We start from the raw sequence: 26,543 nt of genomic DNA, 5'->3' as shown, positions 1-26,543 counted from the left end.
AACTGACATTCTCCTTGGTTGTGGCTGTAACCACAGCTGGCTAAAGACCAAAACAATGGACAAAATATTTTGTTGAATTTCAGGTTTTTTGTGACTAGCTTTACCTGTGACTAATGGAGGAGATCGAGTTGGAGCCCCTTTGTTTAAATGAGTGGGAGTTGCCAGTGGGCCCTTGACTTGGAACTCCATCCTCTATCAGCTATCTGGTCTAAAATAGACAAGAGTTGACTGCCATGCAGCATGCTGCAAGGCCCATCTCTTTCCTCAGGCTGAGAGGTATGTTTTGGTTTGGGTCTTATGGAGGAAGGTGAGGTATTTCCCCTCCCACCATGCCCCACATCATCAGTTGTCTGAGTATATTTCATGTGTTTGTGGGGAAGATGTTGGGGGAATTTTATATTGGGTTTTTTTCATTTCAAGTATGATAGGCTCCTCCATGGTGCTGAGAACACACTGTCCCTGATCCAGCACCGCTCTCAAGCACATGCATAACATAAAACCATGGGTAGACCTACACACCTGCTTAGAGTGATCAGCACTTGCAAGATCAAGCCTTAAATTAATTGTTTATTTTTAAATTAATGTCAAAGCTTCAGATTAGGCATGTTTTGGTGCAAATACATTAAAAAAAACAAAGGATCTCAATATATATTTTTTCATTTTTAGTAACAATTGCTGAAACAATACTTTGAGGGTACAAAGAAGCCTCATTAAGACTGGGTTGGAAATGTGGACCTTAATCTCTATTTCTCTTTGTTCACAAGATATCAGCTACTTAGCTCATGTCACAATTGAACTGTGGGAGAAATAAAGCAAAATGGTAATCAGAACGATGTGTCCAATATCTCTTGACTTGCAAGACGAAGAAAGAAATGCCATATACCAATGGAAAGCTGAGGATGGCCATTTCCCATTGGCATATACTTCTAGCTCTGATGGTTCATGGGACATAAGACTGTAAACCTCAAATGGGCCCATTGGTTCCATGCTCATTTTTAGGACTATATCTAACCTATTCCAGAAATATGCATGTCCCAAACCTTGTATCAGTGTAATTTTCAGTCTTTGAAAATAATGTATAAGAACCTCTTATACATTCTCTAAAAAAGTTCCTTGACTTCAGAACTAAAAAAGTAGCAGTTACTATTTGAATGAATTTAAATGTGGGGTTTTTTTTGGGGGGGGGGGGGGGGAGTTCATGTACATTTCTACCAACTGACTTGGAGCTTCCCACTTGGAGCTGTGTGTTCAAATAAACCCAGAATCCCAAAGCAAAACTTAGCCGAAACTACCAAGTTTCCCATGAGTTACATTCCAGGGGCAAAAGAGAGATTTTTCCTGAAATTGATCCCAAGTTCATTCAGAAGGTCCATGATCGTGGTTCAGTTTCAAGTTTGTAACCAGAGTTTTGCACAGAATTATCAGTCCCTGCCCCAAATTCAGCAACTGCTCCTGGTAAAGAAGAACAAATATCTACACTCACAGGAAAAGAGTTTAAAAGTTTAGAAATCTTCATAAATAATGTACATCATCTTGTTGCCCCCCTTAATACTCTATTTAAATCCTCAAACTTCAGTTCATTTGTTGTTCATACATCTTGTAACCAACAGTAGTTTGAACTTTTGGCACAGGAGATATCTTACCCATTTGTAAGCAAACATGTGGCTAGGACAAATAGTTTTTATACAGCCCTTTATTGTACCACGATAAGATCTGGGGAAACTTTTTTTGCTTCATAGTTTAGATTTCTTTATTCTAATATAACAGAGAAAATTCCCCACCCAGACTGCCAAGACACAATGTTCTCTCTTCTGTCTGGGAAACAGCTTGAGTAATGTGATTTACCATTGACTTCAAGACTATTTTCAAAAAACCGGCAAACTTGTGTATCCTTCTGCCTCTTCAAGCAATTGCTTCCACATTTGCCAAAAGAATGTAAACAACTTTAAAAACAGCATGCTGCTAATGGATAAAACATTAGCTTTCCCTGGACCAGATCAGTAACTATAGCTAGTTGCTATCAATTCTGTTTTGCAGGCTGCTGTTAATTGTGCAATTGTGCAATGCTGGGAATGCTCCACACTTTATGAAGGTTGCTGAAAAAGGGACTGAATCTTAGCAAAGTCTGCATTGTGTATTTAGCCCCTTGTTGAACAGCATCTTACAAAAGTAACAAAGACATGTTATGATTTGGAGCTCCTCAAAGTCCAGATTCCAATTTAAAGCCCCGTCAAACCTTTTTGATCCAGAATTCTTACTACATCATCATCTCTCTGTCTTTGGTTATGCCGGAAATGCTGTACAAGATGACTTTCCTATGGTCTTGGAGTACAGCAGTTACCATTAAAGGACTTGTTCTTATACTGCTCAAGCATGGAGTAGACAGTGGCTATATTAAGGGCTGTTATAAAGAGGTTGGTGATCAAATGTTCTCCATGTCCACTGAAGGTAGGATAAGAAGTAAACAGTTTAAACTGCAGCAAGGGAGATTTACATTAGATATGAGAAAAAACTTTCTAGCTGTAAGGGTAGTTAAGTTTTGGAATAGGCTTCCATGGGAGGTGGAATCCCCATCACTGGAGGTTTTTAAAAACAGGTTGGACAAACACCTTCTCAGGGATGGTCTAGTTTTACATGGTCCTGCTGCAGTTCAGGGGGCTGGACTTGGTGACCTATCAAGTCTCTTCCACCCCTACATTTCTATGATAGAGTATCCTGCGTTAATGAGAATGCTCTACCTGTCCAAGTTACTCATGCCTGAGTGAGGCCAAAGAGAGCACTGGAGCTAAATGCATCAGAAGGATCACTCTGAAGCCCGTATTTCCTCAGAAATATATAATTTCTGTCCACATCCTTCCCGTTTTTACTTTACACACTTTGGCAAACAACCCATTTGGGCCTCCTCACCTGCCTAGGCAATGTCATTTAATTTATCTTTCAGGACTTGTGCTCCTTACTGGGGGACTGTGGGTATATAACTCCAGAATTTGACAGTACTGCAGTCAGCCATCTTGTGTGTTCAGCCACTGCCAGCTGAAAACTAAACATCCCATAGCTAGGATAATCTTAGGCCCTGAATGGCAAGGCCAAGTAACTGCATGTTTGCAGTTTTGCTATCAGAATGGGAGGTTGGGACAAGAAGTGAAGGTTCCATGAAAATAGAAGGAATGTTTGGACAGCGACTTTGGTTTTAGGTGCCTTTAACATGGAAGTTTTATTGTTGTTATGATTAGAAATGCTTTGCTGATAAGGAGAATAGTGTATTATTATTGGCTGTTGCTAGGGAAATTGTTAGCCTGTTAGAGACTATTATGAGTTATGTGCTTTGGAGAAAATTTATAAAAAGTTTAGTTAGAAAAAGTGCTTTGGAGCAGACTTTCCTCTGGGTCGGGATTTGACACCTAAGTTCCCCGGCAGCTAGATGGAAGGAGGGGGCCCCCAGAAGGCTTGCTGCTGATTCCTCAAAACTATTTGAGACTTTTTGGATAACTAAAGGTTTGGAATACTCTGAACCTACTCTTACACACACACACACACACACACACACACACACACACACACACGCACGCTGTATGTATGTGCATGCGCACTTGAGACCCAATAAAAAAGTAGTTTTAGGTGAAAGCACCTGGTTTGTATCAATCATTTATCAGACAGATGAGCTGTGCTCCCATTGATTTATTCTTGACACCACCTGGAGAGAAACAGTACAGTTAGCACTGCTTTGGGTCCTCAAAACCCTGGGTAAAAACGGTTGCCCGCCTTTTCATAACTGTTGTTCTTCAAAATGTGTTGCTCATGTCCATTCCATTCTAGGTGTGTGGGCGACCACGTGCACAGTCATTGGAGATTTTTGCCTTAGTGGTATCCGTAGGGCCCGCCGTAGCGCCCCATTGAGTGCTGCGCTCATGCACTGGTATATCAGGCGCCGCTGGCTCTACGCCCTCTCAGTTCCTTCTTGCTGACAACTCTGACAGAGGGGCAGGAGAGTGGGTAATGGAATGGACATGAGCAACACATCTCGAAAACAGTTACGAAAAGGTGGGCAACCGTTTTTTCTTCTTCGAGTGCTTGCTCATGTTGATTCCATTCTAGGTGACTCACAAGCAGTGCCAATGGAGGTGGGCTTGGACTTCACTGTCTTGCAGTTTGCAGCACTGCCCTGCCGAAGCCAGCATCGTCTCGAGCTTGCTGGGTCAGCACATAAATGAGATGTGAACGTGTGGACGGACGACCAGGTAGCGGCCCAACAGATATATTGGATCGGTACCTGTGCCAGGAAGGCTGCTGAAGACGCCTGTGCCCTAGTTGAGTGAGCCATCACGATTGCTGGCAGAGGCACCTTCGGTAGCTCACAGCAGTAGAGGATGAAGGCCATGATCCAGGACAAAATCCTCTGAGCAGACTCTGGGCAACTTTTCATCTTGTCTGCCACCGCAACAAACAACTGCGTTGACTTACGGAATGGCTTAGTTATATCTATGTAAAAGGCCAGCACCCTCGTGACATCCAGGGTGTGTAGCCTGTGTTCCTCATCTGACGCATGAGGCTTTGGAAAGAAAACGGGTAAATGTGTCCTGTCCAGTATGAAACTGTGAAAAGACTTTGGGCAGAAATGCTGGGTGCGGTTGCAGCTGGACCTTGTCCTTGTAGAAGACCATATAGGGCAGCTCCAAGATGAGCGCCCTGATCTCAGACACCCTGCAGGCCAACATTATCACGACCAGGAGTGAAACCTTCCAGGAGAGAAGCAGGAGAGAGCAGGAAATCAGAGGCTCAAAGGGAGACCCCATGAACCTTGATAGTACAAGATACAGGTCCTGTGGGGGACCAGGGACTGGACATTCAGTTAGAGGCGCTCCAGACCCTTTAAAAACTGTGCTGTCATATGATGGGCAAAGATAGACCCGCCTTGGAACGGAGGATGAAATGCTGAAATGGTGGCCAAGTGGACCTTGATCGAAGGGAGGGAAAAACCCTGGACCTTGAGGTGCAGCAAATAATCCAGGATGTCCTGCTCGGCTCTGATACACTGCCCCGAGGCCCAACATGTGAACCTTTTCCACTTGGCCAGGTAGGTCACCCTGGTGGAGGGTTTTCTGCTGCCCAGCAAGACCTGGTGAACACGGGTCGAGCATGCCTGTTTATCCATGCTTTGCCATGCAGTTGCCAAGCTGTCAGGTGCAGCACCGCCAGGTTCAGGTGCAACAGACTGCCATACTTCTGGGACAGGAGATCTGGCCAAAGAGGCAGCTGTAGCCGGTCAGCTGCCAAAAGGCTCAGCAATGTGCTAAACCAGTGCTGGCAAGGCCATGTGGGCGCTATTAGGATAATTCTCACCTTGTCTTTCTTGACTTTCACAAGGACCCTGTGAATCAATGGCACTGGCAAGAAGGCGCCCCCAACCAAGGAATGAGAACGGTGTCTGACAGGGAGCCCCGGTCCATCCACCGGATCAAACAGAATACATGGCACTTTCTGTTCTGCCTGGACGCGAACAGGTCGACCTGGGGAGTTCCCCACCTCTGGAAGATTATGCTGACCACCTCTGGATGGAGCGACCATTCGTGGCAAGACGAGAAGGACCTGCTGAGGCAATCTGCCAAGACATTCTTGGTGCCAGGCAGGTGCGTGGCTACCAGATGAATGGGATGCCACATACAAAAGCCCCAAAGGCTGAACGCCTCCTGACAAAGGGTCGAAGACCTGGACCACCCTGCCTGTTGTTGTAATACATTGTGGCGGTATTGTCCATGAGGACCTACACCACCTTGCCTTTCAGGTGGGGGCAGGAAAGTCTGGCAGGCTAGGCAAACCGCTCTGAGCTTCTTGGAGGGCTAGATCATTCCGTAGCCAGCAGCCCTGGGTGCTGAGCTTGCCCAAGTGGGCTCCCCAGCCCAGATCCGAGGCATTGGAGACCAGGGTCAGTGACAGGGACGGGGTCACGAAGGGGACTCCCTGCAACACCAACTCGGGATCTAACCACCAATCCAGGGATGAAAGGATGTGGTCCGGCACCTTGACTGCTCGGTCCAGGCCATGCCTGTTGGGGATGTAGGCTGACCACATATGTGCATGCGGCCCATCAGTCACAGGCAGGTGTGGGCCGTAGTGAGCGGGTGGTTCTTCAAATGGGAGATCAGGTCTGACATGGCCTGAAAACGTGCCTTCAGAGAAGACTCTGGCTCGCATGGAGTCAAGAACCGCTCCGATGAACTCTATGCACTGGACTGGTGTTAAGGTAGACTTTTTTCTGTTTATTAACATGCCCAGACTGTGGCAGGTGGAACGCACCAGATCGAGGCTCCTCTACACTTGCTCCTGAGACCTGCCCTTGATGAGCCAGTCATCAAGATACTGGAAAATCTGGACCCTTTGACATCTCAGGTCAGTCACCACTGGCACAGTGTATTTTGTGAAAACCCTTGGGGCCAAATGACAGGCTGTAAATTGAAAGTGATGCCCACCCACTATGAAACTGAGGAAATGCCTGTGACCTGGAAATAAGAGTCTTTTAAGTCGAGGGTGGCATACCAGTCTCACGGATCCAGAGAGAGGATGATGTAGGCCAGGGAAACGATGCAAAGCTTCAACTTCTTGAGAGACTTGTTGTTCAACTTCTTGCATGGGTCTGAGGCCCCCTTTTGCCTTCAGGATTAGGAAGTGGAGGGAGTAGAACCCCTTTCTTTCATGTCCCAAGGGACCTCCTCTACGGCCCTCAGGCACAGGAGGTTCTCGAGCCTCCTGAACAAGAATGGGGAAGAGAAGGTGGAAGGGAAGGGCAGCCAAAAATTGCCGGGTATAGCCCCAAGATAGTAGGTCCAGTATCCAGCAGTCTGAGGTGATCCATGACCAGGCTGAATGGTAGGAGCAAAGGCAGTTGAGGAAAGAATAAGGTGGATCCGGGGGATTGACTGGGGCATTGCTCTCGAGGACGCCATCAAAACAAGAACTCTGGCCTCCGGAATGCTTTGCTGGGCCAAGCTGCGCAGGTGAACGGGAGGCGGAAGGGCTGCGACAACCAAAACCCGTGTCTCTGTCCCTTCTCCTTGCAGACCCCAAATGAGGCTGCCAAGGCCTTGGCGGCAGGGGTGGACAGACCTGCTTGTGCACCGACTGTGGCATATGCGTGCCCAGCGAGCGAACGCTGGCCCTGGTGTCTTTTCAGTCCATGCAGCGTCACATCCGTCTGGTCGGAAAAGTGACCATTCCAATCAAATGGGAGGTCTCGAATGGAAGTCTGTGTCTCCTGGGAAGGTCCGGCGGTCTGAAGCCATGAGCTGCGCCTCATCACTACCGCCGACATGACCACCCTGGGTGCTGAGTCCGCTGCATCCATGGGCGGCAGGTATCAAAGGCAGGGGAAGGCTCAGCCTACCCAAACTGCCTGTGTGGCCCCGCCCACACTCCATCCCCAGAACCCCTCCTGCTTCCCATCAGGGCTCTTCTTTCCCATGTGGCCAAGCCCCAGGCCAGTGGCGCCAGAACTGGGGGACGGCAAGCCAGGGGGCCATAGCCCTCCAACTTTTTGAAAGTGGATGGGCCTGGCCCATTCACTTTTCACTGGGGTGGATGCCACCTCCTTCCCCTTCTCTTCCCCCCAGGTCCCACCACCCCGCCCCCTGACCAGGCCAGCGTGGAGCCCAGCCAGGGAGCCCAGGCAGCTACAGGGAGTCGGTGTGCAGAGGGGCTGAAAGTAGCCCATGGCCTGTGTCCCTGCCCCCCCAGGCTCCCTGGCCACCCGGGGCAGGAGGAGGGTCTGCAACTCCATGCCAGCTCCCCACAGCTGCCCACACAGCTCTCCCTGACCCGGCTCCGGACGGGGGTGGGGCCTCGGAGCTGCAGCCTGACCATGGTAAGAGGTGCTCATGTTGCCTCAAGTCTCTCCGGGGTTTGGGGTGATCTGGGCTCTGGCAGGGAAAGAGGGGCAGGAGGGGCAGAGCCCCAGGCAGAAAGGGTGGGCTGGCCGGGGGCTAGCCTCCTCAAGTCTGCAGTTCACCTGCCACCCATGGCCGCATCCCACACCGTCTGGAGGGAGCACCTGGTCGTTGCGGTGCCCTTCTCTACCAGGGTATCAAAATCTTGGGCCAAACCCTGCGGGAGGGACTCCTTGAACTTACAGAGGGTGTCCCATAAGTTAAAGTTGTATTGGCCCCAGAGGGCCTGGTGGTTCGCCACCCGAAACTGTAAACTGGCTGTGGAATAAATATTCCTCCCAAAGTCACGTTGTTTGGTTTCTTTATTTTTCGGGGTTGAGCTGGAATGCCCTGTTTTTTCCTTTTCATTGGCCACTGAGATCACCAGCGAGTGGGGGGAGGGTGGGTATAAAGGTATTCAAAACCTTTGGCCAGGACAAAGTACTTCTTTTCAGCCTGTTTTGAAGTGGGAGGGACGGAGGAAGGAGTTTGCCAGATAGCCTTGGCAATCTTGAAGACCCTGCCATGCACTGGTAGTGCCACAGGGGTCAGGGTAGAGGCTGATAGGACATTAAACAGGGTGTCCACCTGCTCAGCCATTTCCTCCACTTCCAGGCCCAAGTTCTCGGCCACCTGATGAAGCAGGGCCTGGAAGGACCTGCAACCTCCTCGTCCGGGGATGAAGATGAGGACTGTAGCGCTGGTGGAGGGCTGTGGTTCTCTTCCCCCAAGGGGGAGGGAGGCTTAGGAGTGGTTACAGTCTCCTCTGCCTCAGCCTCCAGGTGTGCCTCTTGCACTGAGCCCAGTGCCATCGGTGCCAGCAGCTGCTGTTCCAAGGTGGCAGCAGATGAGCACAGCGAAGGAGGCATCGCCATAACTGGCATTCCCCACGCATTCCAACAGGGCCATTGCACCAGCCACTGGCCAGGCTGCCAGTGCACCAACGCTGTCAATGCAGCCTCCCTTCTGTGCCAGAGGAATCCCCTTCCAGAGACCACAGTGTGGCTGTTGACGCCTGGGTCTGTTTGGAGACCGTAGTCATTGGGGATTGATATCGGTAATAAAGGGACCAGTGTTGGTGCCAGGGGCACCGGAGACGGGACCAATGACACCTGAATCTTCTTTCCCGGCACCGGGAAGCCATGCTTCCTCGCCTTCTTTTTAGGCAGCAGCGATGGGGAATGGTTCCAGGCAGAGCCCAGTGCTGGGAGCGCACTTCACACCAGTGCTGAGGGGCTTGGTGAATCCTGCCGGGACGGCTCGGAGGCCGGACGGAGGGCAGACTCCATGAGGAGAGTCTGTAGCCAAATGTCCTGCTCTTTTTGTGTGTGGGGCTGAACATTCTTACAAATGCGGCACTTCTGTTTTATGGGTGCCTCCCCCAAGCACTTGAGGCAGCTGCTGTGGGGGTCATGTACAGGCATAGGGTTGTTACAGACAGTGCAGGGCTTAAACCTGGGAGACCGGAGCATGCCCCGCCTGGGGTGAAGTCCCCACTGGGACTCTAACTACAAATTACTATCTATACTTAACAGCTACTTAACACTAAGTACTAAAGAATCAACTATATACAAGACCCTGAGGCTCGAAGTCAGAAGACGAAACCGATAGCCCTTTCTAAGCAGGGAAAGGCGCTCTGACTAACCATCATGTGTGTGAGAAGGAACTGAGAGGGTGTAGGGCCAGCGGCACTTGATATACCAGCGCATGAGTGTGGCACTCAAGGGGGTGCCACGACCAGCCCTACGGATACTGGTAAGGCAGAAAACTCTGACAACCGTGCATGTGGGTGTGCGCACACCTAGAATGGAATTGACATGAGCAAGCACTGGAAGAAGGACAGGTCCATAAACCAATAAATGGATTACACTCCTCAATATACTCCAGGTAGTTATTTTCAACCACAAAAGAGAAGATGAAGACAATTCATTTAATAGGTAATCCCAGTATAATTACAAAATAAGTTGCTGAAATAAGTTTACAAATATTCTTTAATTTATCTCTGCTTCAGAATTTCAATGGGAAAACACTGCAGTTTGAAAACTGCTTAGACAAAATCTGAAAGGGGACTGACATCACTTTGTGGCATGCTTCTCAATGCAGTCTAATGCATTATGCATGATGCCCTTTTGGCTGTGGCATGACATTGCCAGCTGTGGCTCAGTATTTACATCCCTGATGGGAAAGCAGAAAATGCTGTAAGTCTGACATCTTTCTTTGGAACCTAATCTCTTAGTGACAGTAACCATAATCTGAGGGAAGTTCTACCACAGGAGGTACGTGTCATTTACCCTTATTACAATATGCAAAAAATTTTGGTACATGTTATCCTTGATGATCCATCACGGAATTGTATGTTACACTATCCATTGGGAATCCTGGCCGTTTTGCAGACGCATGATTATGATTACTTTAGATAATGCTATTTCCAGTTGCTCAGATAGATTCTACATTATCTCTTTAGAGTGTGGGAAAAGAGAAAATGCAGCCACAGTCATTGGAAGAGTCCTGATGCTAAAAGCAACATCTGAAGAAATAATATGCAAGGAACCAATTAGGAACACTGCATTAGTATTTATATTGTATTATGAGATTTTTTGTTTGCAGGTGTGATTTTAATTGGTTTTCTTCCCTTTAAACTGTGAAGTGTCCAATCCCAGTATGATCAGGACTTACATATTTTTGCTTCTATACAGTTTCTACCCCACACATTTCCCCTGTAGAATATGTCTCATTCTCCCCTTCATGTAATCAACCTGGTATTACCTTTTCTCCTGTACTCTGCACTAACCTCTTTTGGCAAAATGAAGTCAAGCAATAGGTTTCATGCATGTATAAGCCAACAAAGAAATGACAGGCATATAAAGAATTAGTGAAAACTGATAAATGCATGTAAAATCTGTAGTCCACAAATAATGATTCCAGTTTAGTACTTTATCATAATCCTTCCCAAAAGCACAGATCTTTGTAAATATCCAGTAAGCTGGTAAATACCACATGCTCATTTATTTTACTTGTACAGTAAACATGAGTTACTCTGAGCCACATTTTCTCTATATCTATTCAAAGCGATTATCCATTGCTCTCTTTACCTAGTGGACATTTCTAGTTCTATAAATGCAACAGTGACCTTTAAAAGCATTAATTATATCTACTTTATTTTCCATACTTTCCTGTTTCCAGTACATGATTAATTCTTGGCAAAGCATATGGTTCTCACAGCTGAAAACACTGGCTATTCACTACTGTGAATTAGTCAGACAACAGGAGACACTGGGCCAAACCCTGCCATCAGTCAGAACCAAGCAAACCCACTGAAGTCAACTAAGTAACACGGGTGCAACTGAGGGAACAATTTGGTCCTTTTTTGTAATCAGTATTGCAGGGCACAATTAAGGGGGAGAATTTTCTCTGTAGCTAATTCAATTTAGCTATTACTGAGGAAATAAAACGGAAGACAAAAGTGCTTCAAGATCTTTGACTGTACCACTGACCTATTGAAATATTTGAATTCAACAGTTTTCATCACTTTGAAGGGATTTCTTGAGCAGAACTGTTTCATGGAAACCTACAGCCTAGACCTCTTCAGCCTTTCTACCTGTTGTACGGAAGTTTCAGTGTCTACTAGAACAATTTCTCAATCAGCTCAATGGCATATTTAGAATATAGCCAAATTTGTGTACTGTCAAGTTTTATAGTTGGAAACCCAAAGGGCTCCAGGGATTAGTAGTAATGGCATACAGAGCATTTCCCCTCTACAGCTGGTCACTAGTTCAAATTAAAGGTTGATAGTTAGCTGACATCTGTTTGGATGCCTGTGTGAAGACACTAGAAGGTGTTAGTCTGGTTCCTAATAGAAAGGTGTCCACTTCCCGCAAATCAATATTACACTTGTTTTTTGGTCTCAGAAGGATTAAAGGACAAAATGAGTATGGAGACTGACCTGCTCTCTCTTATCCTCCAGGTCAGGGTTCAGACATCGTGAAAAATTGTGTGGGAAAATTTGTACAGCCACTGCTAGGGCTGTACCTGTTCTGGGTATACAAGAGGGCTTATTATAGGGTTATCATTGTAGTGCCTTCCACAAGCACTAAATTCACTTAAAATATATCTTTTTCAAATGTAGAGTCATTTTCTTACAATTGCTGGTATTATTATTGCAATAATATAAAACAGTGTGGTTGGATTTTGCTTACTAATCACATACCCAAAGGGGCCCTACTGCGCCGATAATTGTAAAGTTAAAAAATTACACACAGGAAGGAAAGTTACTGTGCCTGGGAAAAAAGGCACGAGTACTGAATACGCCGTGTGATGCAGGAAGAAATGGATTAGTACACATGATGCAAGAGAAATGAAATATTTATGCTACTGTGCGTAGGAGGAGAAAGACTGCAGGCAAATTAAATGGAGAATTTCTCTTTCGGAAATCATTACAGCAGTTTTGTAAGCTATAATATACTAGCAAAACTACTGGGATATTTTCTGAGACAATAATAAAGTTCTCTCCATGTTTAAATAATATTTTGTGCTTCTTAGGACCATAAAGAACATTAATTCCCCCTTCTCCCATGAGATGTTATTATTCACCATTTTTAGGAGCTGTGGAAAGTGAGGAACAGAGAAATTAAATGACTCACCCAAGGTCACACAGCGAGTGAGTTCAAGATCCAAGAGTCGAATCTTAACCTCGGACTCTCAATCTTGAGCTCTAACAATGACAACAGAACAGTCCAGAGGGGTGCAAGATCAGGCATCAGAAGGAATTCATAAGTGACTGGTTTGTTCAGCTCCTAATGATTTGTTTTTATTTACTTATTTTGCAGGTTTCTAGGAGTAGAGACCAGGAAGTGTGAATGACAACATGTTCCTATATTTTATATGAGGAAGATATGGTATCCCTGCAACACTGTAAACATTAACATTTACCCTGTCACACTATTAGTGGAAACTATATTTACTGTACATACAGCATCTCTGTATATTCTTAGGGTTGCATTCTAAGGCTCTGCCCACACTGCAGCGGGGGTATAATTTGTATCTTGTGTGGATTTACCCAAGCTAGCTGTAATCTGGTTAATTCACTAAAAATAGCAGTGAGGACATGGCAGCATAGGCTAGCAATGCAAGTATATACCCAGAAGGGCCAACCAGACTTGTATAGCCCAGACTGAAGCTTATACCACTGCATCCTCTCTGATATTTTTAATAAGCTGACTAGATTAAAGCTAGCACAGCCTGCACAGGTACATCTACACCAGCTGCAAATTACTCCCCAGCTTGCAATGTAGGTGTAGCCTAAGGGACTGACTATGCCTCTAAGGCCTGGTCCTGCATTACAGGCAGTGTGGAGGCTCAGTGCTTCCAGGGAACAGAGAGGGAACACAACTGACACATCACCTCTCTTCCAGAGCATAGCAAGACACTCCACTGCATCTCCTTCTCCCCCTGGGGAGAGGATGAGAGAACACCAAATGACGGACGTGTAGTCACAGTGCTTAATGCCATACTGGAAGGCACTCAGATACCACGATGATGAGCACAGTATAAGAACCTGAATAGAATAGAATAGAAGCATCTGATCTCCCTCCACTCTTGGCTGGTGAAGTGGGATTATGGGTCTGTATCCTTACCATCCCTTTGAGGTGTACAAAGGGGCTTCTTATGCCCTTTTTATTCCACTACACACAGGTGCCAGCACAGAGGTTAGGCACAATTTGACTCTTAATATATTGGAATAAAATATTAGATAAGAATCAACCCTGCCTCCATCAAGAATACAAAGCATGTACCGATAGCACATTAGAAGCTCAGTCATTTTGCCAAAGTTACTGCATCTCATACAATGGGAACAATGCATAGGTCAAATTCAGAAGTGACATATAAAGTGATATAAATTGGACTCCCTTCCACCAGCTAACACCCGTTCCACTTGTGTATAAGTGAGTCTATGCGGGTATAAGCTACACACTGAGAAACAGAAAGAAAGTGTAGGTTAAAGTATCCCCTATCTGAATTTGGACCATAGTATTTAACATATAGACTATGGAAAACTCTCAAGTCTCAAACCCAGAATTATTCATTCTGACCCATGGAAATGTGAAGTGTGTGATAAACCTAAAACTAGAATTATTACTTTGTGAGAGATTTAAAAAAACAAACCAGTGCAGTGGATGTTTAGATGAAGATGCAAAATGAATGTTCTGCGGATTCAACTCTTTTTCCCATGATGAAATACTCTGGTGTATAATTGCCATTTACTGAGCTTGCTGCTGTTAAAAAAAAGTAATAAAGTGCCCAAACTAATCCTGCATTTGGAAAGAAGCTGCAGAAGAATCAGATTTTCATGTACAGTTTCCTTTTTCTGGCATCTTCTTACAGGGTGATGTAGTTGTTTACTTGTAAGAGCAGCAGCTAACAAACATTGTGTAAAACGTTCTCTCTCAATCACTCAGGTAAAACAGTGGCTCTTTCAGCATTGTTTAAACAATTAGTAAGGCATAAATGATAACCTGACAGATACCTAGGTCAGCATCAGTTTTCCCTTCTTCGGTTATTGTAATGGGCTTTGCTGTTACAGATACATTTCATGCAGCCTACATTAGAGCCAAACAGTGAATGGCCCTTTGTGGGTTCACACGGGTAAGGAGACCTCCAGCCACAATCTGGATTTTGCATGCGCTGAGTGGGAGGATTCAGAGACTGTTACTGCTGTCAGTGGTGCTACATGCTACTAGCGGGTAGGTGTGCTGTGCAGCTTGCATGGTGTGGGGGAGTGTATGCTACATCTCAAACTTTTAGGCCAGGAGGGACCATCAAGATCATCTAGTCTGACCTCCTGCACATTGCAGGCCACAGAACCTCACCCACCCACTCCTGTAACAGGCCCCTAACCTCTGGCTGAGTTACTGAAGTCCTCAAATCGTGGTTTAAAAGATTTCAAGTTACAGATAATCCATCATTTACCTTAGTGTAAACCTGCAAGTGAACCGTGGCCTATGCTGCAGAGGAAGGTGAAAACCTCCCAGTGTCTCTGCCAGTCTGACCTGGGGGAAAATTCCTTCCCGAACTCAAATATGGCAATCAGTTAGACCCAGAGCATGTGGACAAGACCCACCAGCCAGACACTGGGGAAAGAATTATCTGTAGTAACTCAGAGACCTCCCCATCTAGTACTGCTGGGCATATTTGCTTCTGTGCACATTCCCTCAGCACACACAAGGCCTACTACTTAATTACATGCTTTAGTGGCAGAAGGCCTCCAACAACAGACACCAGTATGATAGCCCATAGTATCCAGTAGCCATGGCTATGCCTTGCAAAGGCTCAGCTGTGCCCAATGTGCATGGTTTTGAGGAAAACTCACTGTTAAAAGTCAGAGAGGTTGGGGTCAGAAAGGCGGGGCAAGCACCACAGTCATGGGTCTGCTCCCACCCCACCATGCTTCCAGGACCCCTCCACTGAATGGACCTTGAAAGCTAAGGTTTCTTCACACACAGGAGGAAGGGGAGAGGGAATGGAACATCAGAGCCCTTGGCTGTTGATTTGGCAGCAGCACTCTCTACTCAACCCCCCCGCTTGACCTCCCCCTGTTGATGTATTATTTGAGGGGTTCTTTGTCCCCAGTAACTCCACACACCACCCAGCCAGACTTGTGACAAAACAGCAGACCAGAACTCTTGCAGAGGCTCCTGCTACAATATGAACCATCTTCATCCTTCTCAGCCCCACACTGAAATGTATCAAACAGCTTAAAAACCACAATCGGCCCTAAACACTGGATTTATTTAAACCAGCATTGTTAAATTATTCCTCCCAGTTGAGAACAAATGCACCATTCATACAAACATGTCAATTTAAAAACACCTCGTGAGGAATAAACAAAAACAATCATTAAAATAGTCACTTGGATTGAAGTGAAGGCAACACACCATAGAGTTTGTAAGGGGGTGTGGATTCTGCAACAGACATGTGTATTCAAGTTCTGCTCTCCCTACAAACCTCACTACCACATTTGCCCATTTTTGGAAGATGGCATTCCTTGTCTCCTTTGATCCCTGCCAAAGTAGGGTGTACAAGACAGATAATTTTGGCAGGAAAAACGTTAGTAAAGCTTGTGGTTGGTATTCTGAAAATGCATCTGTACTCAGACATGCCTCAACAGGACTGGCAATGTGTTTCTCAACGGGGAAAGTGTGTAAAGTTCTACAATCTGTAGGGAGAAAGCAGGTAGGCCCTCACGCTTCTGACTCTGCCTGCTGCTCAAATAAATGTCTTTCTGCACTCAATCATTTCTGGTACAAAATCCACTAGACAAGCTGGATGGTGAATCTTCAGGTATAGCAGCAACTGGTATTGCTACACCAGTGCTGACTCCTAAACATAGACAAGGGTAAACCAGGGTTCAGGGTGAACCCTAATTAGCTCAAATCAGTGCAGAACCTAGATTGACCTTGTTTATACCAGTGCAGCTACAGTGAAAGTTGGTAATCCTTTGCTGAATCAGGGCTATTCCTAAGTGTGGACAAGGCCCTAGCAGGTTACAACCAGGGCAAAATGTGGAGCTGCAGCTGCAACACTCACTTTTATATATGCACACCAGAAGCAAGTCATGTATTTGGATTTGAAAAGGGTGGGTGCCGCATCAAACTCTCAAAATAAAAACCTTTACTAGCTTAAAAAGAGAAGCTTTTAGATATTTTTGACTGATGCCTTCTCTAAGGCTCTGTCTACACTATGGACCTTACAGTGGCACAGTTGTACTGCTGCAGCTGGGCCACTGTAAGGTCTCCTGTGTAGTCGCTCTATTGCCAGTGGGAGAGAGCTCTCCTGCCAGCATATTAAACCACCCCCAACGAGCAGTGGTAGCTGTTTCGGCAGGTGACCGTCTCCTGCCGACATAGTGCTGACCACACTGGCACTTTTGTCGTGAAACTTATGTCAGTTGGGGGCGGGCGAGGGGGTGGTTTTCACACTCCTGACTGGTATAAGTTTTGCCGACAAAAGTGCTAGTGTAGACAAAGCCTAAGTTACAGGAGTAAGTACGGAGATGGGCCCTGAGGGAGTTTGACTGCTCTGATAGCCGGGACTTGAAGTGTAAAACTAACAGGGCTAATGGGAACAATGGATCTTCAGTGAGCTAACCAGGCTTCAATAATCTTTCAAGAACAGCTAGCAATGATTAAGCAGCATAACAGCAAGTTTTCCAAAATCAGGTCACTAAGCTGGATACAGAAACTTGTGTGTATGAGAGACAATAATTACAGTATTTACTCATCAGCTTTACCATCCCGACTATTCTCAACTACAATATGTACTTTTAAACAATGCACGGATCACTAAACAATCATAATATGTTACAGTCTCTGGGATATCTAAATTAAACACACAGCCTGAAGTAATTCCTGAAGTGTCATACTCAGCACAATATTATTACATCAGATTGTCGGGGTTTCTCTGCACTGTACGATGCCTGAGTCATCACTGGATATTAGTCCTTGGTACCTCTTTGCACTTCATGAAATATCTGCCGAGCAGGTGAACTTCATTTTGTTTGCACTTGTGATTTGAATAAGTCTGTTGGAACCAACTAATAAAACAATATAAGTATTAGTAACATCTGTTGTATATTGTATGTTTACCATTGTATTCAGCCCTTTCACACAGTTAACGCTTACTGGTGGAAAATTTGTCTCTGCTCAATGTATTAATGTACCTTGTGTTAAAATATTTTAGCTCTGATTAATCTAAAAGTTACTGGGGCTAATCCAGTGCTCTGTTACACATACACAATCCCACTGAAGCCACAGGCATAACAAAATTGAGCCATACAAAATTTCTAATGTGACACTAACCAGTAACATAGGGCAGTGCAAACTTGTCCTAAACAGATTACACCCTATCGCAACTACTACATAATGAGTTTAGCTGCCTAGCAACCAAAGCACAAGAATACCAGGTAAAATGGATTAGAAACCTCTGATTTGTCCCAGATAAATGTAACTGGCCAGCCAGTGAGGTTAATTTGCACTGTAGATCTCAAATGACACCACCCTGAGCTATTATCACACAAGACATTTACTAGCCTGTTAAATAAACATGGGGGTGGGGGGGACTTCTTTAATGCAATCAAGAACTATTTTTTTCCACTTACGAACATTCTACTTCTTAAAGGAACTCTGTCAGGCTAAAAATCATGTATCAAAACAAAAAATATTACCTTTGTTACTTATACCACCTTACTTTAAAAAATAAAGAGCTTTTAAAATCTTATTTACTTTTCACCATTTACACCGTCTGTTCAGCTTTCAGTACTTCACTTTTAGGAATAAAAATAGACTAGTCCATTCCAGTTCCTGGTTCTCATGCTATCCATAATACTGCAGTGTGTGAATTGTGAAAACTGCATGGGAATATTTACACAAACAAACAAATATTTAAACAAACAACAACCGGTTTGCACTGTCATTTAAATAACAATACATGCCATTTCTATTAATATTAATTTCTGTATGTTTATTTTTTAGCATAGCCTAATTTTTGGATGCAAATTTCCTGATAATATTGACATTTTTAGTCAGTAGTCAGGGAACTAAGGCATAGATTCTAATGACTTATTTGTTTCTGGTATCAGGGGCCTCATTGTACTAGGTGCTGTACATACACATAGTGAGAGATTGCCCCTGCCACAAAGAGCTTACAGTTTAAATAGACAAGGCAGACAAAGGATGGGAAAAGGAAGAATTATCATTCCTGTTTTACAGATTGGGAACTGAAGCAGAGGATTAGGTGGCTTGCCCAGGTCACAGGAAATCTGTGACAGAGCTGTGAACTGAAACTGAATCTCCTAAATTGCAGTCAGTGCTTTAAATACAAGAACATCCTTCCAACAACAACAATGTGCTAGGAGCTGTACAAACACAAAGGAAGAAATGGTTCCTACACCAAAGGGCTCACAATCTAAGGGTATGTCTATGGACAATGGCAAGGCTGTGGTGCTGCAATGTGCCACTGTAGCACTGCAGTGTAGACCAGTGGTGGGCACGCCAGGGTAATCTGCTGGTGGGCCACCAGACTGTCTGTTTACATTTGCACGGCCACCTGCAGCTGCCAGGGGCCACAGTTTGCCATTCCCAGCCAACAGGAGCTGCGGGAAGCAGCGCAGGTTGTCCACCACTGGTGTAGATGCTTTCTACATCAATGGAAGAGGTTCTTCCATCAATATAGGTAAGCCACCTGTCTAAGATGTTGACAGAACAATTCTTTCATCAACCTAGCTGCACCTACAATGGGGGGTTAGGTGACCTAACTACGTTGCACAGAATGATCTTTGTGTCTTCTGCACAGAGTGAGTTGACATCCCTGCTGAGCATACTCTGATAAGGTGAAAAATGGAATCGCTTCCATAATACGTGAATGCTAAATGATACTATCTGTTTGTCTTAGGGTTTTATACTGTTGTCCTTCATCCCAGTATCCAACTGCCTGCCACATAAGAATCAACAGCAATAGCAAAGTCACTCGTTCATGTTGTCTCAGGTTCTTGTCCCTTTTCTGCTGAGGTCAGGGTTTTCTTTTATCCATCCATCCATAGATAATTACCTTTCTTCTGACACTAATGCCCCTCTTCTGATAACAGCTCCGCCCCTTCTTCTGATACTAATGTCTTGCTTCCGACATCAGATTTGCCCTGTCGAGTGGTAGCAGAATTCTGAGGTCCTGCAGGCTGCCTTCCCAGTGGAGGGAAATCAGTGGGAATACCCTAAGTTTAGCTTGTTTCGTGTACACATATAGACACACCTGTCCTGGAACAGAGGCAGTCACAAACAGCATGCAGGAAATCCCCTTTTCTAGAAATCTCCCTGTTATCTGCCACAGATTCTCTCGAAGGAAAACTGTATAACAAAACTACCAACAACACAGTATTTCCTGAAAGACTAAAAGCTTACCCGCATACTAAGAAACCCCCCCCACACACACACACACACACTTGTAGGACTCTATACTTGCACCACATAGTGAATCATGTTTCAACAGTTCACTCTTGAATCTTTCCTGCTTGTCCTACCAATAAACAGGGGCAAAATTATATTACCCAATATTATTTTCTCTACATTCGCCATTCGCAGGTGAAGCATGGTCTACCAGTCTGAAGAAAGGATTGAGAGCCAGAAACCTGAGTTTTAAGTGAGACTCTGGTAGTGACTCATTTTTTTTCACATTAGGGGAAGTCACTGATGCCAAAAGTTCCCAAAGTGGCTACTAATTCTGAGTGCCCAACTTTAGACATCTCTGAAAGCCAGACTCAAAGTGTCAAGTTGGGTATTTAAAATTTGAGGAAGCCAAAATTAGCAGTCACTTTTGGCCTTAATCTCTTCCATTTGTACAACGGAGATAACAATGCCTACTGATTTCACCTTCATGGCAGGGCTGTTCTGGATATTAATGTATGTTCATAAAGCACTTTAAAGATGAAATAAATATATTGTTTAAATTACTGAAATTTCTCTTCCAGAAACCTGGTTTATAAATTAAATACAGAAGACCAATGAATTGGATAAATATGTATTAAATGAGTCACATCATGATCTATAAATGACAGATAGCATGAAAGTTCAAACTAGCCAGTTTATTCCTCTTGCCACTTGACATCCCACATCATTTTAATGAAACTTTTACGATAGATAATGCCATCTGTAATAAGGACACAGTATTCTATGCTCCCCCCACCTTACGAGCAGCTCTTTATTCCTATTATTACTGCTTCATGCCCAAAGTACAAGCTGACTTCTAAAGATAAAATTTAACAAATCTAGATTTCTTAATCACAAACATGATACATGTGCACAAATGTATGAAGACATACACATTACATATTCATATTAAAATGTGTGACTATTTTCTAACAGAATGGCAGAAATGTATTAAATGGCTAGATTTTTCTTTAGAAACAACACACACTACCCTTGGAGAAGTACTCCAGTATAGAAGAGAGGAGAGATGATGTTGTGGTTAAGGCACTGAACGGGGACTCCGGAGACCTGTGTTCAGTTCTTAGCTCTGCCACAGACTTCCCGTGTAACATCTCTCTGTGCCTCAGTTCCCCATTTATAAAATGGGGATAATGGTTACTAACCTCATGAGGGCTTGGGGGAATAACTATACTCTCATTCATATTCATGAGGAAGAAAAATATCCAATGCAAATGCACTAGAAAGCTGACTTTAAACATTCATCAATCCATCTGTTAAAACTAATTTTCATCAAATTGTCTTGATGTTAACATCTCAGTATAATTAATAGATTATAAGGCAAAAAGGGACAATTATGACCATCTACTCTGACCACCTGTCTATAAAACAAACCACATTTGAAGCATCTAGCATCCTTCCTTTTTCAAATTATTCAAGCATAACATTTCTAATAAAAATATATTGAAAGCATATTTTATTCTATGTTCAAGTAACTTCAAAACACTGAGCTGGTTTTGATCAATCTTTTAGAAAAGTTTACCTTTAGGTTTGAAACAAAACATGAAAAAAATTCAGCAGCAAAAGGTTGTGTTTTAGGAAGTTAGGAACAATTCCTTTCATGATATTACCGGTATTTTAATTTAATTATTCAACATCTCCCCCTGCATTATTTGTTCAGTTTATAAGATGGGTGAACAACAGATGGGAGTTTCAGAAAAGTTTTCAAATATTTTTTAATTTTCTTCTAGTCTCCCAGTTCAGCAAAACACATGCTTAAATCCATCCCCATTCACCAAGAACTTCAACACGTGCTTGGCTTTGATGTCAATGAATCTAAGCACTGGCTTAAAGTAAAACACATGCTTCCATGATTTGCTCAGTTGAGACCCTTGTACAGATTATGGTTCCAATCTTGAAGTCAAATGGGAATATTCATGTAATTAAAGTTAAGCATGTGTGTAAATGTCTGCAGGCTATGGACCCAATGTATGCTCGTCTCATCTTCTGGGGAGGCTGTTCGACACTGTTGCCAGTCAAAACCGAGAAGCATTGTTAAAGCAATATTAACATGTAAGTTAGCATATTAGCATCCACTTGACCTAGTTCCTGAATTGGGCCCATGGCTTTCCAAAATAATTTAAAATATTTTCCGTAGTATAGCAATGATGACTATAAGATAATTTAGAAAAACATCTTAATGAAAAGGATATCTGAACAGATTAAAATGTCTACCTTATGAAGAAACAAGGTAGGTTTGGTAATATCTTTGATTGGACCAACTTCTGCTGGTGAAAGAGACAAGCTTTTGAGTTTATACAGAGCTCTTCTTCAGGTCTGCTCTGTGTAAACTCGAAAGCTTGTCTCTTTCACTAATAAAAGACAAAGATATTAGCAAACCCACCTTCTCTCTAACATAAGGAACCAACATGGCTACAACACCACATTATGAAGGCAAACACTACAGTGTGTCTTGCCATGCAATCTGTACTGAGCAACTTCTCTGCACTGTCCGCATAGGTTTAATTACATTTTACAGTATGCAAGGGAAGGCTCTCACCTTTTAGAAGTGTTAATTTTTGTGGGGAAGGGAATAAAAGATAAAACAAAGTTATTTACAGAAAACAAACATCAAGCACTTTAATACAGTGCCAGTCTTCCCCAGTATGAGCAATAAGATATATCTGAATTGTAAAATTTAATTCCAGCAGGATCATTATTGTAGGGCCCCATTCTGAGAGGCTCAGAACCTTGATCTCCTACTGCAGACAATTTTAGTCTAAATAATTAATCCGACACTTACGTCTGAAACATTTTTGGCTCTACTGTGCAAAAGACTTTGTCTCAGCAAAGCTATTTTTATTGTACACTGTGCTTGTTTAAGAACTGCTTCCCTACCTGGTTTTTTATTGGAGCTGAGCAAATAATTCAGTGAATAATATAGCTGTTTTCCCCCCAATTCACACACAGTTTACAATTTTTGCAGATGTATTAATTATGTTTATGTACAACTTCTACAAAGAGTCCTTTGTAGATTGTTCACAAGCAGTTCTCTGAAATATTTCATTACTGAGATGTGTTGCTTTGTTTTGACTGGACACATAGGTCACATGGTATTTTTTCTGTTGTTTAACAGGATGAGCTTAATTCTTAAAGACTCAGGTTTCTTGTGAGAATTACAAGCTCAGCTTTTGCTCTCTGCTAATATAACATTTGAGTGAAATCAACCCCTGCATGGAATGCCAGCAAAAGGTCTATGCATGATTAAAGTTTCACATAAACCAATGGGGGTCCCCACTATTTCCCATAGGAGACTGTATCACAGTCAAATATATCTCACTGTGTCTTGGAACAACACTTGTTAGGTGTCTAGACTAAGGACTGTAAATTCGTTAGTTCACTAAAGTTACTTAGTGATCAGTTCATTCAAGTTTTAACTGACCACAAACTCTAGTCTAGTTATTCTCCTTGAGAGAGGGGAAGTATTGAATAGTCTCTTTGGTGGAGAGATGGCCTGAATGGAAGCAAAGGGGGAGGAGAACAGAGGACTGAGAGGATGTCAGTGGGAGCTATATACAAATTTGTGAATCTCTTACACTGGGAAATGGCTTGGAGAGCGGGAAGAAGGCAATTCAGAAGTGTCACAGGAAAGATGGTATGGGCTGGGAATGGAAAGGAAGGGAACCAGTGAAGCAGGGAGGGAACAGCAGTGGCATAATTTATCATATGAAAAGTTGGCCTTTATTGATGTTAACATTCCCCAGTCACATGACTTGTATCAGCAGGATGGTATATTTATTTACATTTCAGGAGGTCTGGTCTCCCTTAGTCCTGAAAATCTCTCTCTGTTGATGAAATCTATTTCCTCTAAATGCCTCATCTATTATTGTAAGAGTAGTGTGTTCAAACATTCTGAAACTCAACTGAAATTCAAATTAGAATGATCCTCGGATTCTTTGAAGTATCTTTGCTAGAAATAAACTTTATTTGGATTTTTTTCATATATGTTCTTAACACATTATTTGTGTTAGTGTCAGAAGATGTGAAAGGCTGAAAACCCCATTGCTTTAAATACTGTGAGATTATGCCAACAATCTGCTAATGGAAAATTTGAAAACTGTAATCTAGATACTACTGACAATTTTCCTACAACACACTAACCAAATTTGTTGTCTTCTTAATCATCTGTTCAGTTAAACAATTTTTCCTGACAATTCTGTTCAAAAACCTTTTAGGCACAGATATTCCATAACTGCATGCATCTAATTACCACAATTGCACGTAAAGCCATAGCAAATTCAAGTATAAGTCAGGTAAACATTTAACTGCTCATTTGTGCATATACATTTTTGGTTCTGCTGTGCAACTAAACAGTAAGATTTTTGTTATGCCTAATGTTGGTTTAATGTCTTTGAATTAGGTACAATGGGCTAATTCTTCCTGGTTTAATTCCACTTATTTTAATAGAGTTACACCAAGGATGACTTTGACCCAAGAATTCAAATATCATCCTTTGCTGAAAAAGAACCCTGAACTCAGGACTTGGCTGGTAAGTAATATAACTGATTTTCAAGTATTCTATTTTATATATATCCATTTATTTATGTATTTATACATTTTAAGTCTAAATATTGTGTTTTCTCTAAGGACCAAATCCTGGTCCCATTTAAGTTAACGACAAAATTTACATGGACTTAAATGGGGTTAATGATTTGGAACATGTAATATTTTAAAAGAACTTTTTAAGGTTATGGATATTTTTAAGGTTTTAACCAGATACAATAAGTGATATTCTATCAACAAAACTGCTTATTCACAAATTAGGCTTTATTCTGCAGTCCTTAGGCAAAACTCCCACTGAAGTCAACAAGGTGACACAAAGTACAAGAGAACCTTTATCTACCAGGTGAAAAACAGATGACTGTTGTCTGCTCTGCTGGATGACAGAGAGAAATAAAGGGTTATGGGGATGAAGTATGGAAATTAGCACTGAACAGGACTAGTCTCTAACATCCTAATTAACAGTTTCAGAGAGTCTAAACAATTCACTCACCATCCAAACAGAATGTTTCAGATTACAGAGTGCTTACATTTTGGTAGCAACCCCAGTCTGCAGAGGGATTCCATATCAGAATCCCTAACAGTGAACACACAGTCGAGAAGGGAATAGTTTAGGGAGTAAGGATCTTATTATCAGCTTTTGCTGTCCTCCTACCTCATGGACAGCATTAGTTTTATAGGAGTTGATTTGAAGGGCAACATATCTGCCTCCTCTTCTTTTTGAACTCTGCAAACATCAGCTTCATTTTACAGCATAAGAAACTGAAAATATGAACCGCAGGAGGGTTCTCCTGTAATCTTATTTCTGTCAGAGTTAACAAAAACAGAGTTTTAATGAACAATTTGGGTCTCTCTTTCTCTGCATACTTGACACTAACAACATTTTTATTTCAGTTATGTAAGCCACTGATATACCCTATTATCGTACACAGAAAGGATAACTCAGTAACCTATTGTTGTTTCTCTACTGCCATCTTCTGTCATGTACAAGGCAACACAGTATTTATGCTGTTTAATAATGGCACTATATTTGCCATGAAGATTCTGTTTGGGCAAGCAGAGCTGGATATACCATTTTCCTTTGATTTCTTGACAACATGCAAGTTAAAAGTAGAGCCCATTCAAATTTCATGCTTCTGAGGCATCACTGAAATCCTCCAAGAAATATTTCAAAACACTATGTATTGGTACCTTTTATGCAGCTTCATTTTGAACTGCAAGTACTTAACAATACTGTTGTACAGCTCTCTTGATGAAAGTTAATCAACAGGCTTATTTAGCATACCTTGGTCTGGAAGCAGCAGTAAAGTTGTGTTAGATAGGGATGTTTCCGTGCTAATGCCAGAATTCTCTTTTCTGTCATTGTACAGTCTACATCATCATCTTGAAGGATGACATCTTTCTTTAAGACTTTCACCGCATATACTTCATCTTTACCTTTTAGCTCAGCTAGCATGACCTAGAATCAATAGAAATCTTTGCTTATATAGAGCACAGACAATCAGACAAATATATTATACGTGACAAATTTAAATTCAATAGAAAAAATGTGTGTACAGATTTGAAAAGTACAGAGCAATTGAAAGGATAACTGCACTCACACAGCACTCTCAGGTTGTCTATTTTATGTAGCTAAGTAGCTGAAGAAATTCACATTTTAAAATGGACACTTTTAGTAGAACTTTGAATATCAGCCACCCCATGTATGCTTCGTTCAGTTTAGTTAAGAATGCAGGCCGTTAAATCCTTGTTATCCAGTACCTTACAGCTTGCCTTCTCTGCCCCACTGCTGAGATCTGGAAAACAGGGAAGGGGGCAAAGCTAGAGCATAATATGGGTTTAGTTCCCCTTTTGGAAAGTGCTGCAACAATGTTGTCGTTCAAAATAACAATGCACATCACTGTGACAACCTGAAAAGAGCACCCAAAATCAACATCTATTTGAGGGAAAAGTCCTGTCCCATTCAAACCTGAGTTTGGCTTGTCTGGGCATGGTACAGAGGTACTCTATGGAGACTGATTGGGGTATTGAGGAATAAGGAGACAAAGAGCTGCTCCAGAGCTGGTACTGCAGGAACCCCTGTATAGGCAGAGACCTC

At 43.1% G+C, this 26,543-nt stretch overlaps 1 protein-coding gene across 5 annotated transcripts in view; it reads right to left on the bottom strand.

The window, feature by feature from the left end:
• Positions 1–26,543, bottom strand: part of PRKCE (protein kinase C epsilon) — a 502,197-nt gene that overhangs the window by 145,540 nt on the left and 330,114 nt on the right. For all 5 annotated transcript variants that reach the window (XM_074949371.1, XM_074949372.1, XM_074949373.1 and 2 more), the window contains one exon: positions 25,731–25,904. In XM_074949371.1, coding sequence (XP_074805472.1) covers positions 25,731–25,904 — 174 coding nt within the window. The remainder of the gene's footprint in view (positions 1–25,730; positions 25,905–26,543) is intronic.

Source organism: Natator depressus, chromosome 3 (genome assembly GCF_965152275.1).
Source record: "Natator depressus isolate rNatDep1 chromosome 3, rNatDep2.hap1, whole genome shotgun sequence".
NCBI classification, from domain to species: Eukaryota; Metazoa; Chordata; order Testudines; family Cheloniidae; genus Natator; species Natator depressus.
The sequence above is the reverse complement of the archived record's forward strand: the minus strand, read 5'-3'. Positions and strand labels throughout refer to the sequence as shown.